At 37.8% G+C, this 17,292-nt stretch overlaps 1 protein-coding gene across 1 annotated transcript in view; it reads right to left on the reverse strand.

The window, feature by feature from the left end:
• ZRANB1 (zinc finger RANBP2-type containing 1) overlaps nucleotides 1-17,292 on the reverse strand; it is a 68,457-nt gene that overhangs the window by 16,455 nt on the left and 34,710 nt on the right. The window contains exons 3-5 of the mRNA XM_061185307.1: nucleotides 8,493-8,680; nucleotides 2,739-2,892; nucleotides 488-559 (exon numbers count right to left, since the gene is read on the reverse strand). Coding sequence (XP_061041290.1) covers nucleotides 488-559; nucleotides 2,739-2,892; nucleotides 8,493-8,680 — 414 coding nt within the window. The remainder of the gene's footprint in view (nucleotides 1-487; nucleotides 560-2,738; nucleotides 2,893-8,492; nucleotides 8,681-17,292) is intronic.

Below are 17,292 nucleotides of genomic sequence, written 5' to 3' on the forward strand. Positions count from 1 at the left end.
TGTTCATTTTCATGCTTCTGCAATTAAGAAATATTCAGTGGAAGAAAGAACCTATTCTCTAGAAGTTAATAGATTTATATGTAATTTATTAATAAACACCTAAATAATTCTGATCAATTGAAATATAAACCTTCTGAGTAGCTGAAACACCTTAAGGCTCTAGAATAATTTACTCCATTTTTAAATTCTTCATGATTTATTTTCTAAAAATTTTTAATATGAAAATATACTCATTCTAGAATAGGAAACAGAAAACCAAGGTTTAAAAATTTTTATACCTTTATTCACTCTACCACAGTTAAGAGCTATGAATGAGCACTTTTAACAGCACAATACAACACTGTTCTTAAGGACTTTACATTTTCAATTTAAAGTAGAAATAACATATGTTGACCATACACCAAACTATTCCAAAACTTACAAAGCAAAGCAAAAAGTTTATTGAAATCAATAAAAGATAAATTATACTCATTAATTCCATGCTTACCTTTTTGAACATCTCTATCAAGCACCTCATCAAATAATTTTTCTTGGACTGTTGGAGGCAAGTCTTCAATATCTACAAAGAAAAACCAGATTTAAAAAATCTTTATATGTCTCATAACTTAAAAAATTTGATGCCAGCATCTAACAGTAACTTCCTCTAAAATAACTCCCTTGCCACTGAAGGCTGTCGAGCAGCTTCTTTTAAAAAACATGCATGTATCTCGTGTGTGTGTGTGTGTATGAGGTGTAAAATATTTCCTTTCTGTACTTCATTATCAAAACTGTGATCTATCTACAAACAATAAAAAGAAAATCATTTGGACCAGTAATTATATACAGCTATTATCAAACCAACAAGAGATAACAAATGTTGATGAGAATGTGGAGAAAAGGGAACCCTTGTGCACCAGTGGTGGGAATGTAAACTGGTGCAGTCACTATGTAAAACAGTATGAAGGATCCTCAAAAACTTAAAACTATCACATGATCCAGCAATCTCACTTTTGGGTACACAGCCAAAGGATATGACAACAGGGTATCGAAAAGGTATTTGTACCCCCATGTTGGTTGCAGCATTATTCGCAATAGCCAATATATGAAAACAACCTAAGTGTCTACCAATGGGTGAATAAATAAAGTAGATGTGATATATCTACACAATGCAGTATTATTAAGCCATGAGAAAGAAGAAAATCATGCCATTTGCAACATACGGAAGGACCTTGGAGACATTATGCTAAGTGAAATAAGCTCAACAGAGAAAGACCAATATTGTATGGTATTACTTACATATAGAATCTTAAAAAAAAAAAGTCAAACTCATAGAAACAGAGAGTAGAAAAGCAGCTGCCAGGGGCAAGGCAGGAAGGGATAGGGAGAACTGCTAAAAGAGTACAAACTATAAGCCATAAAATGAAGACAGCTAGGATTAAATGCAAAACATAGTTAACAATAGTCAGTAACGCTGTATTGTACAATTAAAATTCACTAAGAGAACAAAACTTAATGTTCTCACCCAAAATATAAATAAATAGATAAATAAATGTGAGGTGATGAATGTGTTAATTAACTAGATGGGGGAATCTAGTTAATTAACAGTTAACTTTCACAATGTATGTATAAATCAAATCACCACAAAGTACACTTGAAATATTTTACAATTTTCTTTGTCAGTGATAATAAAGTTGAAATAAAAGAAAAGAAAAAAGAACAGAGCTATCTAATATTCAAGTTAAAATAACAATAACAACAACAAACAAACAAACAAATTTTTGTCTGTTTTCTCCCCACACTCTCAACCTCTACTCAGGACTGTTATTTTCAGACTTTAGAATCTCCTTATACAAGTTACTGAGCCATTCATTTTGGCATGCAGATTTCTGTTTTCCTCACCTTCTCGAATTCTCTATGCTCTGTTCAGTTTACTAATTGAGTAGTCTAGAGTAAGAAGCATTACCCTTACAAAAATGTTTTAAACTTACAACTATTTTCAACTTAAAATCTAATCATCACTTGAAGTACTAAGTTTAAATATACAGAGTGCATTTCAAATGAAATTTGTCTGATTTTAAAAAGCTCAGTTGTTATTTTCTACCATTTTGTAAATACCTCTGTTCATATCTCAATATAAAAAAAGTTCAAAATACTCAAAACCAAAATGTAAGTTTTATTTAGAAACTTTTGGTGTTTAGTGCATTTATTCAATGCCAACTGACAAAAAACAGCCTGGAAGACATTTCCACTTGTCATGGAAATGAAAAATAAAAAGTTGCTTCACAAATATAGTAGAAATTAACGTAGTACGTGAAGAAAGTAATGACACTTTCAAAAGAATGCCAGTGTCTTTGACTCAAATAACTTGACTCTACCCATCAAAAACCCATGTTCTGATCTTATCTCCTAATATCAGGTAACCAATAGTTATCTATGAAAAGAAAAAGAAAAAAAGCAGACTGATAATATTCTAAAATAAAAACAAAGAGAAAAATAAATGGATAAAACAGACTTTTTTAAATATCTGAGGCTCACAAAGAAGTCACTTATTATCAGCTGCTGTCTTCCTGTCAGCTCTAAGGCATTAGTTTATAAATGGCCCTTGTACTGGTCACTTCCAGTAAAACAGGGTAATCAAGTAATTTAAGATACACATATAGTAGCTACGTTATCTGTTTTCTAACAGAAACATTTTCATTCAGACATTAAAAAATTATAATAAAGTGGAAATTTGTTTTCACACAGAGATTTGGAGTTACCTGCTGGCAACGTAAATGTTACAAGGTCAGTTAGGAAATAGCAAGCAAAATCCCCCTTTCTCTGATGAAGAGAGGCAGCTATCTCACGCCGGATTTGCTCTGTCAGTTCAGGACACACCATTGCTGGAATACACTTTGCGGCTTGTTGAGACACCTTAAATACAAAAGAAACTTTCCTCTACATCTCATTTATCATCAGTGGAAGCAGAAAAAAACAGTATATAAAAGAAATTACCAAAATTTCCCAGTAACTCAAGGTGTTTTTGTTTTTGTTTTAAATATATGAGGTACTGGGTGTGATTTCCTCAGTAGTGTAAGTATATATCAGTACAACTTCCCTGGAAAACAGTGATAAAAATGCTTTGCCCTCTCAACTCAGTAGTTCTACTTTCTAGTGGAGTTTATCCCAAGGAAATACACAAAGATGCATATAAAAATTTATGTAAAATGGAGTTGTTCACAAACGTTCATCATAGGTGGGGGAGGGAGGACAGAAAACAAAGTTAGAATAACCATCATGCCCCTAATAAAAACATTCTTAAAAAAACAGGGAATTTTAGCTCACGGAGAAAGAGGAAAGTACAAACACTCTTCTCCTGCTCTGTTAAGAATATTTCAAGTACCTTGACTTAGAATAAAGAAAAGCATGATTTTTTTAAAATAAATTTATTTATTTTTAGTTATTTTTGGCTGGGTTGGGTCTTCGTTGCTACGCGCGGGCTTTCTCTAGTTGCGGGGACGGGGGCTACTCTTTATTGTGGTGCGCGGGCTTCTCATTGCGGTGGCTTCTCTTGTTGCAGAGCACGGGCTCTAGGCACGCAGGCTCAGTAGTTGTGGCTCGCAGGCTCTAGAGCGCAGGCTCAGTAGTTGTGGCGCACGGGCTTAGTTGCTCCACGGCATGTGGGATCTCCCTGGACCAGGGATCAAACCCGTGTCCCCTGCACTGGCAGGCGGATTCCCAACCTTTAAAGGGTTAGTTCCCAATGACTTCAAATCCCTCCCCACTTGTTACAATTCTGATTTTTTTTTTTTTTTCTATTTTTGGGCCGCACCACACAGCACGCGGGATCCTAGTTCCCCAACCAGGGATCAAACCCGCACCCTGCTGTGGAAGCGCGGCGTCTTAACCACTGGACAGCCAGGGAAGTCCCTATAATTCTTAATTTTTTAAAAAAGCATCCGGTTTCTCCAAGTGTAGAACAGACAACAAATCTCTGAAGTAGTACAATTCGACGGGAATGAAATCTGAGCACCGGTGCAGTGAGCACTACCACAGAGAGCCTCTGAGCAAGGAGGTGGCTGGAACTTTCCTGTCCTTTTTGAATGATGAATAACAACAAACGATGAAAAGACATTACCCTACATTTAACTTGTACTCCTTTTGTGGAGCTCAAGAAATCTATATACAGAGAATTCTGAAATCCAAGGTGAGTATCTGCTAAAGAGGAAATGAGTCTGGTGTGACCCTGAGCGAGCCAGTTAGCTCTGTTCTCTGCTGTCACTACAGACGCAGCCACTAACCTGGACGACCTTCCTGATTGCAGACTTCCAGTCATAAGTGGGGCTTGGAGCAGCAGGTCTTCCAACAAGCCACACAAAGAATAAGTTTTACTGATAATGTCATCTACGTAACACACGTGGACAGCTTAACTGTAATTACTATTAAGGTAAGTAAACAGTATTTCAAAAACCCTGCATACCCAACACAACCATTAGACATCCTATTCTGAAAACTACACAAAAATTCAATTCTCCTAAACTTTACTAGCCAGGATTACCAGTAACAATGAAATTGTCACCACATCTTATCTCCATGAGCCCAATGTAAGCAACACTAAAACTGGGGAAAACCAAATATTAAATATTTTCAGAATATAACAGACTATTTCTCAAGTCAAAGCATTAAAAATGGATCTCAAAAGTAAATTCAAAAATAGCTTATCCCAATGTGCTAACCCTCGGCCCCTTTCCAAAATCCTGGGAAGATTTTTTTCAAAAACAACTTGGACTGAAACCTGAATATTGCGAACACCCCAAGAGAAACCTTACAGCTGGTGAATGGCCTCTAAGCTTCCTTCTCCCCCACCATCCTTAAGCATACGTCCCTGAGGCCTGCCTCTCATCTTCTAGCCCAGGGGTCCCCAACCCCCGGGCCGTGGACCGGTACCGGTCTGCGGCCTGTTAGGAACCGGGCCGCACAGCAGGAGGTGAGCCGCGAGCGAGCGATGCTTCACCTGCCCCTCCCCATCGCTCTCATTACCGCCTGAACCATCCCCCCACTCCCGCCTCCCCTCCCCCCGTCCCTGGAAAAACTGTCTTCAACGAAACCGGTCCCTGGTGCCAAAAAGGTTGGTGACCGCTGTTCTAGCCTCTTCAACCTCATGAGTCTCAACCATCTCCTTAGGCTACTGGTTAACTTAGGGTCCATGAACTTGGGAAGGGACCATGAATTAGAATAGGAATTTCAATTAAATTTAAATCCTTCATTTTCACTAACCTCTTGCCTACATTTAAAATGCATTTTCTTATACATCACATATATTTAATATTCTGATAACTATTTCAATATAACTGATTTCCTTTGTAATCCTATTTTTTATTTTATACATTTAAAAACAGTATTTTGAAAAGAAGTCCATAGGTTCCACCAGACTACAAACAGCATCCATTATCTAAAATCCAATTAAACTCCCTGGCCCAGACACATATTCCCAAAATATAATGTTCTCCTGTTCCCAGCCCAAAAGTATTTGGCTCTGTGCCCTGTCTGCAGACACATCCCTTAGTCCAGACTCATACTCTCCCCCTTCCAGTCTCCCTGATGGCCCCTTCAGTTCTGTCCTGTAGAGTGCCTACTCCATTGAGACTAAATTCCATCACTGATTTTGTTCTTTCCCTAGAACAAGCCTCCTTTCTACCTCCTCCATCTTGTAGCAGCGTGGTCTATGTGTACCACAGAATATAGCAAAAATTATAGTATATCACTTCCTACATTAGGTTATATAGAAAAGACACTACAGTTTCCACTTGAACCATTCTCTCATGCTCTCTCCCTCTCTTGGATCACTTGCTCTAGGTGAAACCAGCTACCACATCACAAGCAGCCCTACTGAGGGGCCCACGTAACAAGGATTTGAAGCCCCCTGCCAACAACCAGGTGAGTGTACTTGGAACCAGATCCCCTAGTCCCCGTTGAGCCCTTTGACAACTGTAGCCCTGGCAGTTTGTAACCTCATGAGACCTTGAGCCAAAATCATTCAGTTAAGCTGCTCCTGGACTCCTTACTCTCAGAAACTGTGATAACAAGTGTTTGTTGTCTTAAGCTGCTAAGTTTTGAGGGGATTTGTTACACAGCAGTAAATAATAAATACACTGGGGTTCTACTGTCTTCCTGCTGTCAGTCCCCAGAATGCTCTTAAGAGGTCAGTGACTTACACCAGTCCCTCCAGAACCTTCTCACAGTCCTCTACCAGCCTGAGAGAAGCCTATGTATCCCCTAACAACTGGAGCCTTGGCTCACAGCTGCCTTCCTTCTCCTGTCTCCAGCCACCACCAGCAACTGTAACTCCACATGCCAGCCCTTCCAGTACACAACTGGGCATCACAACACAAATGCAGCCAGACCTCAGATACTACAGGAACTACTTCTTACTGTTCCATCCCATGTTCCAGAACTCTGGTCTCCCTAATCACACAGCTGCTTTTCAAACAGTCCCCTTCTCCCTTATCCTCAGTAAGCCTGTCCTTTGTTTTCAGCATGACTGTCTCTCAAGCCCTCCTTTGCTCTATCAGGTGCCCCTGGTTACACTGGACTCTTACCAAACTAAACACATGGCTAGCCATCTCAATCATGCTTTCATTTAACGTTCATATTTATTAATCCCCTCACCCCATGCTTTGTACATAAATGTTCCCAGATATTGACGAACTTAAATGTGCAAGTAAGCATACACAGGAGTATACTGACCAAATTGGATTTGAATCCACAACTGATCTAACTCTCTGCACTTTTACCCTATTTCTATTATTGATCCCTGGTCAGGGAATTATATCCCACATGCATGCTGCAACTAAGAGTCCGCATGCCGCAACTAAGAAGTCCGCATGCTGCAACTAAGAGCCCGCATGCTGCAACTAAGAGCCCGCATGCTGCAACTAAAGATCCCGCATGCCGCAACTACGACGTGGAGCTGCATAAATAAATAAATGAATAAATAAATATTTTTCTTAAAAATTACCTGGATAATATAGTCGCATCCTAATTCATTTGCAACCTCTGTCCTTTGTAACATGTCCCTAGTTATCTAATCCAGAAACCCCAGAATCAACTCTGACCCCTAACTCACCATTACTCCCCATGGCCAATCTATCCACTTAGTTCTGCCTACATCACCAGCATCTCTCTCAAACCAGCCCACTTCTTTCCTTTTCTGTTGCCACTACTGTCCCAGCAGAGTTCCTGCCAGCATCACTGCAGTGTCCTGCTAACCAGGCTTGCCCCTCTCTAAAGTGAGCAGCCAAAACACACTCTGATCTTGTCACTCCCCAGCCCCTCTACCTAACCCTTTTTAAAGCCTTATTCCGCCCTCAGAATAATTTTCAAATTCTTTGGCCTAGAAGATCCTTCACACTGCGTCGCCTACTTGCCTCTCTCACTTCCCCTTCGCCATCACGACCCTGCTGAGCTACCTGCAAGTTCCAAATTCGCCACAAACACCACCGCCCTTGCCTCTGAATAAAACGTTTCCTCAACTCCCTTCTCTCCACCTACTGTTTGAGGCTAATTCCTCCTACTCCTTCAGATCTCAGCTAAAATGTTACCTGCTACAGGTAAGAACGTAAGATACCTCAAAACACTTTCTCAAGCACTCTCCACAGCACCTGGCATTTACATCTCTGAAACTGCACTCTGGGGATTTCCCTGGTGGCGTGCTGGTTAAGAATCTGCCTGCCAATCCAGGGGACACGGGTTCGAGCCCTGGTCCAGGAAGATCCTACATGCCGCAGAGCAACTAAGCCCGTGTGCCACAACTACGGAGCCTACGCTCTAGAGCCCGCAAGCCACAACTACTGAGCCTGTGTGCCACAACTACTGAAGCCCGCGCGCCTAGAGTCCGTGCTCCGCAACAACAGAAGCCACAGCAATGAGAAGCCCGCGCACCTCAACGAAGAGTAGTCCCCACTCACCACAACTAGAGAAAGCCTGCGCACAGCAACAAAGACCCGAGGGAGGGAGGGAGGGAGGGAGGGAGAGGGAGAGGGAGAGAGGGAGAGAGGGAGAGAGGGAGAGAGGGAGAGAGGGAGAGAGGGAGAGGGAAAGAAAGAAAGAAAGAAAGAAAGAAAGAAATTTTTTTTGGAAAAAAAAAACCCTGCACTCTCTACAGAATAACTGTACCTGGAGATTCATTGAAGGAAGAGCCAATGTCTTCACAATTATACCCCTTTTATGCACAGTGCCTGGCACATAGTAGGTACTCAATAAATGTTAGTTGAATGAATGACAGATACATCCCAGTTTTTTTTAAATCAAACATATGACTCAAATATTGTAGCAAAATGTCCTGTTTTAAAAACACATATCCTTAAAAATTATTTACTTCTGTTGAAGTCTAAGTTTAATGTCATTTTTAAAAGAGGATAGAAGATTGAATCTAAAACATTTAAGAACTGAGAAACATTATAACATCAAAAATGAAAACTAAAGAACACATTTCCTTCATAGAAAAGAATGTTTAATCAAAATGCCACACTCACCTCTGTAAGCAATATTGCTAGCATATCCTGCCTCTGAAAACGTATAGCCAGGTGCACCAGAGTATAGCCAACATCGAAAGCGGAAGGACGGCTCAGCAAGCGCACTTCATCTGCAGTGAGCTGACGGGCAATGTCCCCTCCTGATGATTTGTACGCTTCTATAGCAGCTAAATCACCTTCTACAACCCCTAAAACAAGCATCAGGACAGAAAACAGTTCAATTTTATTTTTCTTCAAAAAGCATAAACCTGTAGCATTCACTCTAAACTCTGATTCTCTGTGCTTCCTGGATCCCGGGGCATCATTTAAATGTGCTATAGAATATAAGGAAAATTATAGTGTATTCCTTTCCCTTTCATTTCCTTCCAGAACTAGAACTGCCTAGTTAGGCACTTAGCATCACATTAGTGCTGGTTCCATGCTCTGGTAATGTTTAGAGAAATTATTAGAATATATTAATTGGATCAAAGATCAACAATCTAGTGTGAGTAACTAGACTTCACAAAAGACACTAAGTTCCTGTTCTGGTCCTGGCTCTGCAGAAACCAAGGAGACAGGGATGTGCTTCCCGTTGGTGTTGGGCTGCTTTTGCCCTTTATTCTGCCTTTCTTTTTCTTTTTTTTTTTGGCGCACCGGGCAGCTTTGCGGGATCTTAGTTCCCCGACCAGGGATCAAACCCAGGGCCACAGCAGTGAAAGCACCAAGTCCTAACCACTGGACTGCCAGGGAATTCCCTAGGCTGCATTTTTAAAGCTGGATCAAAACAAATGATGAGCCTTCCACACTACTGTTTTGTTAGCTTGGAGACAATTTAGAGCAGTCAAAAACATTTTTAATGTAAGTAAAAGTTAGCAATATTTTGATTTCAGAATTTCTCATAGCCAAGTCTTCCTTACACCCATTAAGAATTATTAATACAGTAAAACTTGAGCTAGATGATTTTGAACAGAAACAGGCTAAAATAAAACACTATAAACCAGGTGGGGAGTAGAGATACAAAACAAGTATCCATTTTTCCAAATCTATAAAGAACTTTCCATTCCCACTGAACCATGTTATTATTCTTAACACAAATTAATGTTAGGTAATGACAAAAGTCCTATTTACTAAGCAGTACAGTACATCTATGGATAATAAATAGCCTTGGCAAAAAATGAAGGTGTAGGTTAGCTTCAAATTTACCACAAATAGTATTAAATACACACACACACACACACACACAAGACTGTAGGACTAAATAACTTTGTTTCCTAAATTTCATCAAGAAAAATTTGTTACATAAAATGCTGCTACTAGCTAGAAATATTCTTAGGGTATTTTTTAAAAAGCCTTTTAAACTGCTATCTTGAATTAGGAATTAGATAAATAAGACCTATTCCTTAGAGTATTACAGATTGGTACAATGCAACAAGTTCCCCTGTTATTAAAAATAACAAAGCTTTAAAATGATAATTTCCACATTCACCGAATGCCCATGACACATAAAGCAATATGCTAGGCACTGTGAGAAACATAAAGACAGTAACATGATTCCTATACTCAAAACAGTCCTTCATCACATTTGTGAGCCATAAAAAGCCAGCTTCCAAGTTTTCCAACTCTGGGATCAAGATCCCTTCTGCAAAACTAGATCCTCTCGCCAGAAAAATGACCCCCTCCCCCTGAAACATATATTTTTCAGGTTAACAATCCATGATTTCAAATGAGAATACCTTATAGAAATTTTTATTTTCACAGCAACGTAGGTTAATACATTCCTCAATATAAACACCTAAGGACAGCTGTAGCCCCCACTGCAATACATAAAGGACTTCAACACACCCTTACAAGGGTTAGTGCCCTGGAGAAATCATCAAGGCTAAAATGTAATATAGTTGGCATGAGATAAGGGGAGGTGAACCTTCTCAAAAGGGCAAACCTGAAGAACAGACACACAAATCTAAAATCTGCTTGTTTTAATGAACAGATGAGAATAATCTAGTAGAGCTCATAACTTTTTGAATAATTTAATGCCATATTTTTTTTTCAAACTGAACATGCCCTACTCCATTTTCCTTTTGTGTGTATATATTTCCTTACGAAGGCAACTATTGTTCACTTCAGTTCTATCAAAGCTATTAATAACTATTTCTAGGTCTGTGCAGTATCACCACACCTTTTACAGTTTTTAGCTTCAACCTAAAAATATATATTTATAAAATTTCTTTGTATGATGTAAGAAATGTTCTAGGCACTTCCAAAAGCAACACAAGGACCAAAAAGTCTGATCAATTTACCTGAAACGATAAAGAGGAAGACCTGCACAGTATATGTATATACGTGTGTGTAAATACACACATATATTTTTTTGTTTCCCAAAGACAAAGATGAAGTAGTCTAAAGGTAAACGTCAACTAACTTTGTTCTTTTGGTTGAAGGAAGGGGAGATCTTCTAAATCACTGTCTTCACTATTTTTAGCTAACTCATCAAATAGCTGATGTCTGAAAGAATCTCATATTAGAAATACTTGCTTAAGAATTCATTGCCTCTCTAATGTTTCTGAAGGATTTCTGTAATTAGAAACTAATTAGCTAGTCGAAGGTGGGGAGGGGTACAGACCAAACAGCACAACAAAGTCAGCAACTGTGCTTTGGAATTACGATTTACAGTCTGCCTTCAAACTAAATGTTTTTAATAAAAACAGAACTTCAAATGATGAACTGCACGGTACATGAATTATATCTCAATAAAGCTGACATATACACACACAAACTGGACTTCTATTTGGCCTAATCCAAGACATCAAAAACAATTATTTCCCCTGACCACAAGCTCTGCACTAAACTGCAAATAGGGAATCCTGCCGCCCCTAGCATGGAATATACACAGGAGGGCAGAAAATGAGGGTGAACAGAATAGAGATTCTGTTCTCTATTCATCACAGCATAAAAAACCTCCAAACTTCCCAGAACATGAAAAACACAAATTTAAGTATAGGGACAAAATAATATTTAAAAGAAAACTATTTTATTGTCTAATGTTTGGAAATATATAATTCCATTCTTTTCATTAACCATAATTAAGAGCTCACAGTTTCAGTTACTGGTGAGTTTTTGGCTACAAAGATGAGTAAATTTATTACAAATCAAATTTCATGAGAATGTCAATGAACTGTCCTAATTTTTGTTGTATCTCTATTGCACACTGCTCAAGAGGAACCAGGGATTAAAGTTTCTTCACAGATGGGTTTTCACTGTAAACATGGTGCCTAAAGGATGTGGCCTATACTGAGATAATTTAAGTTTTAGCTACCACGTGTTTTCTACTTGGGGGGGGGGCGGAAAGCATCAGATTATATGCAAAACAACTTAGAAAATGTCTTTGAGTTCTTCACATAACATTACATTTTTACCACCTTTTAAGATTACGGAATAAAACGGAAAGCAGAAAAAAAGTAAAAGAGTTGACAGGTAGGAAAATACAGTAAATAAATCTAAGTGGTAAAACCTCACTTAATGTAACAAAGATCAGGAAAAAGCGGGAAAGTTCCAGCAGAAGAGAAAGAGGTGACGTACACATGCTTTCTAGGTTACTGACATATCACACTATCTCCAAGAGTAACTAAAGCATCTTTCTCTTAATATGTTGTTTTGAAAATTTAACAAACTTAAATATTACATGTTCTGTCCCTTCCTCTTCCATGTTATGAAGGCAAATTAAAAAGACAGCTGAAGGCACTCTAAGAAGATTAACTTTATAAAACTAACCTGCAGTATCAATGTACATTCAGAATTGAGTGAGTGAAATACACAACTAGCTAAGTGGTGGTGCATAATTACAGATAAAGGAAAGTTAATATACTTTTAAAAACATAAAGACCTGAGAGTAAGTGAAATTAAAAAAAAAAAAAAGCTCATATTGTTCTGTAAGCTGGGCCAGGAGTAGAACTTAACATATTTTGAAGTCACAAGTCACAACTCACTGGGGACACTTCACAGCTACTATGGAACTCCGTTGGTTAGAATATGGAGCTGGCTCATAGATGTTTAGAAAACAGACTTATTTTTTCCCCCATATATGGCACCGTTTTCAAAGTTTTGCCTTGTTTCTTTTGACATAAAACCATAATGGTAACTAACTTTGAAAAGAATGCCAAATGGTAAAAAAAAAGCCAGGACTTACCTGAGCCCACATGGGCCAGCTCAACACTACCCTGGAGTTCTATGGTAGCTGTGACATCACAGCATGGTTTATGCTGTGGGGTCAGGGTGGACTTGGAGTCAGCTGGCACAATTTCAGGAGCCCTTAAAGAGAAAAGTTAGTTTTAAGTGGTAATGTTCAGAATGTCCTTTACCATGGTCAGTAGAAAGATGCAGATGTGGGTGGCTACGAGGTCTGGGTAGTTTTCCTCTACTCAGAGTTTAATTCACTTAACTGTCTTTGCATATTAAAAAGGAAACTATACCACCCAGTTACACTTTTTCTTCATACTCCTAACCATTTGGCTATAGTTCAAAGACAAACTTGGCTTAGACAGACACAGCAATCTCTTTCAATACTCAAACATGACCTTCTTTTTAAATAAAATGACCTCAATATTTTTAAATGTATCTTAAGTAGACACAAGCTATGGCAATCCCAAAAATAGTTTGAGCAGACCAAACAAATCACCTCCCAGATGCATTTTTTACATAATAACCAAAGGCAACAAGTTAAAATCTACCATTTCTATTCCTAGAATAGTGCTATTGAACAATAATCTTTTCAAAAAAACCAAGAGATGAAAATCACAAATTGGAAATAAATTCTTAATCTAATCTATACTTTATCACGATGGGTTTCTATTCAATTCATTCAATAAACTTACTCCATTATGAAAACATTTATTGATTGACTGATTGATTGCCACACCATGCGGCTTGCAGGATCTCAGTTCCCCAACCAGGGATTGAAAGCAGTGGAAGCCCAGAATCCTAACCACTAGGCCACCAGGGAACTCCTGAAAATATCCTCTTCAGAAAAATTAAAAACTCAAATGATAGGGAAGTCAAAATAATCTCTAAATAAGGCCTTTAAATGTTCTATTATTAACCATGACAAACTACGCCAAATATAGCTTATACTTTGGTGCTCTTACCTCCTTAAATCTTTGATCAGATTGTTAACAACCAAACTGCTGTGAAAATATAAATCCCCAAAGTCATGAAAAAAATACCTGAATTGATAGAGTACCTTCATAAGAAAGAAGGTCTTGCCATGCAGGAAGAATTACTGCTAAAAGCACAATGGAAGGATATAAAGGAACATGTCACAAAGTTATCTTTGGGAAGGTGATCAGAGATGAGGACCAGTGTTAATGGGTTAAAGATGAATGTGCGTTACAATCAGAAAGGTTACTTAAAATATTCCTAAAAAGTCAACTGAAGGGATATTAAAGTTCTTAAAATCTGAGGTTCTGGTCAAATAAAATAGTGTATGTCAAAACCACATTCTGCACTGAAACCAAGTCCCAAAAGTTTTTGACTTCAGGTAAAAATTTCATCTGTCAAGTTATCCTGGCCAAATTTGAAACCAAATATTAGACTTTTAGAATTATGCTATTTTAGATTGGCCTTCTAAGAGGAACTGAATAGTCTAGCCACTCTCTTTTACCAGTGAGAAAATTAGAGGGTAAATAAGCATTTTAAAAGGGACGGACAGATAAAAAGAAAACCTCTCATAACATAACTTTATACTATTCAGATTATGTCCATATAACTCTTCTTCTAGCCAAAAATACTGATAGAATTAAGACAGAGAATCATCAAACTGGAAGAGATATTTAAAAGTTAGCACATCTTGATGTGGTCCCCAAGTAGAAGCACAAAACAAGAAAGTCCCTATAATTCGCTACTGCAAGAGAAGGTTCCACAGCTTCCGTTAATGCTCATGGCCCCACAATTATCCACATAAAACTATGGATCTACCACCGAGTGGTAGATGTTTCCCCAAAGAGTTTCAGGCTCATATATCCAACAACCCATCAGAATCCTCACTATGGCATGTCTAAAACTGATCTTCATGTTTTCTTCGTTTAGGAAAAAATGATACTGCTATCCAACCCAAGTGTCCAAACAAAAAACCTGGGTATCTTTCTTAACTCTCCCCTCAGCCCCAATATCAATTCTTCCAAGTTTTATCCATCCTACCTTTTTAAAGTCTCTCTCAAATACATCCCCCTTACCCCATTTTCCACTGCCTCCACCTTAGGTCAAGGCCACACTCTTTCTCACCTGGACTGCTATAATTTCCTCCTTAAAAGGTCTGCTTGCCTCCACTGCTGCCCCCTCCCAATCTAGGCTCTAGGCTATGACCAGAGTGAGCTTCCCAAACCACAAATCAGATTAAGGCAGTCTCCTTCCAAATGTTTACCACTGCCCTTACATTAAGAGCTAAAATCTTCAACCAGATTAACAGGCCTTGAAAAGTCCAGCATTACCCTGCAGCTATTTCTCACAGCTCCCATTCTATACTCCAGCCCTGTAGACTTCTTTCAGTTGAACGGATGGGCCATGCTCTCTTGCCTCTGGAGTCTTAACAAATGCAATTCCCTCTGACAGAAGCACTCTTTTCCCTCTTCTAAGGTTTTGGCTTAGATGTCACTTCTTCCTGAAAGCCCTCTCCAAATGTCCAAATGCGATTAGGGTGCATACTCCTCCTCTAACACCCTATACTTCCTCTCCTGAACTTATCACACTATTACTGACCTGTTAAATTACTTCTTCACTGGACCACAAGCTCACTGAGAGCCCTGACTTCTTCCCTGGGCTTGGAAGCACACTCAATGATCGTCTGAATGCGTAAATGAATGGACGAACAAACAAATAAAAGGTGAAAATGAAGACAATTCTGAAAAGCAAGTGGAGGGTGGAGCAGGTTGGACATTTGCCTTTTGAGATTTTAAGATATCTAATAAACCCATAATTATTTAAGCAAAAGTGTGATACTGATGTAAAAAAAAACATCAAAATAAAGAGCCTCAAAACAAATGAAGCAGAATCATTTTATATATGACAGAATCATCCAAATCAATGGGGAAAGAATTTACTTAATAAATCATATTAACGGAAATTATCTGTAAAAAATATTTTAATCCTTAGTTCAATCCAAAAAACGGTGAAAAACAAAGATAAAATGTTATAACTCTTCCCCACAAAAAAAATGTAAAGAAAATGTGCAACAAATATGTCTGGTATATATCTGTAATATATACATTAATTATATTCATATAGACTTGATACAACTTGATAAAATCACAAAGGAAAATGGACAAAAGACATAAATCAACAATTCACAGAAAAAAATACAAATGACTAATTAAATGAGATAGCTTGCCTCCCTTAATAACAAACATCAGCAAAGATACAGCTACACAGGTACTCTCTTACACTGATAATGAGAATATAATCAGTACAGTCCTTCCAGGCAGCAATTTACCAACATGCACAAAATACCTTTGACACGTTTCCATCATTTGATCCTGTTACCCCATTTCTGGGAACCTAAGAAAATCATTAGAAATGCTGACGATTTTGTTCATCAGAACACTATCAGAATAAAAAATTTTCAAAAAACCCAAAGGTCAATAATAAGGGCTATGTTAACTTAAAGTACAGCAACTCGAAGTCATATTACACATTCATTTTTTTAAAGATGAAAATATTTTAACTACTTCAAAATGTAAAATTCAACAACAAAAAGAATGTACATTATTTCAGTTACATAAAAATATTAAAAAACTGAAAATACAAATATGAGATTTCCTCTAGATAGTGATATTATAAACTATATTTTTTCATAGCTTTTCTTACCTCTGACATACTCTGCAATGAGTATGCTCTGCTTTTATTATTTAAAAATGAATTAAACCCTTATATACTGTTCTAGGAAGTCAGTATATAATGCCAAATTTGATAAAACAAGAAATACTGCTATGTCCATCAACAGATGAATGGGTAAACAAAATGTGGCATATAAATAAAATGGAACATTATTCACACTTAAAAGGAAGGAAATTCTGACAGTTACAACATGGATAAACCTTGAAGACATTACACTAAATGAAATAAATAAGCCGGTCACAAAAGGACAACCACCACCATATGATTCCACTTATATGAGGTACCCAGAGTAGTCAGATTCACAGAGACAGAAAAAAGAATGGTGGTTGCCAGGAGCTGGGAAAGGGGGACTGGGGTGTTACTGTTACTGTATACAGTTTCAGTTTTGCAAGGTGGAAAAAGTTCTGCACACAGATGGTTGTTATTGATGGTTACACAACAATGTGAATGTACCAAAGCCACTGAACTGTACATTTAAAAGCAGTTAAGATGTCAAATTTTGTTATGTATGCTTTACCACAATTAATTTTTTAAAAGGAAAAAATGATAAAAGGACATTATTCAGAGATATTAGAGGTCCTGCTTCAAATATCACCTATGTAGTGCTCCTCCCTCCCACGAAAAAGTAAATGTTTAAATTTCATCTAATCACACCCAAATTGAGACTTACTCTGTAAAATGAATGGCCTGGCCTCTGAAAATGTTAATGACATGAAGAGTAAACAGAAAAAAAAAAAAAAAACCCCACGTGAGGCACTATTTAGATTAAAAGAGATTAAACAGATAAAACAACTAAATAAAAAAGATAATCCTTGATTGAATGGGGATGGAGCAATAGCTATTAGTGAAACTACTGGTGAAACTGAATATGGACTTCAAATATTAGAGTTTCTGGATAATTATATTGTGTGAATATGTAGGGAAAATGTGTTTTTAAAAC

Source organism: Eubalaena glacialis, chromosome 1 (genome assembly GCF_028564815.1).
Source record: "Eubalaena glacialis isolate mEubGla1 chromosome 1, mEubGla1.1.hap2.+ XY, whole genome shotgun sequence".
Taxonomy (NCBI): Eukaryota; Metazoa; Chordata; class Mammalia; order Artiodactyla; family Balaenidae; genus Eubalaena; species Eubalaena glacialis.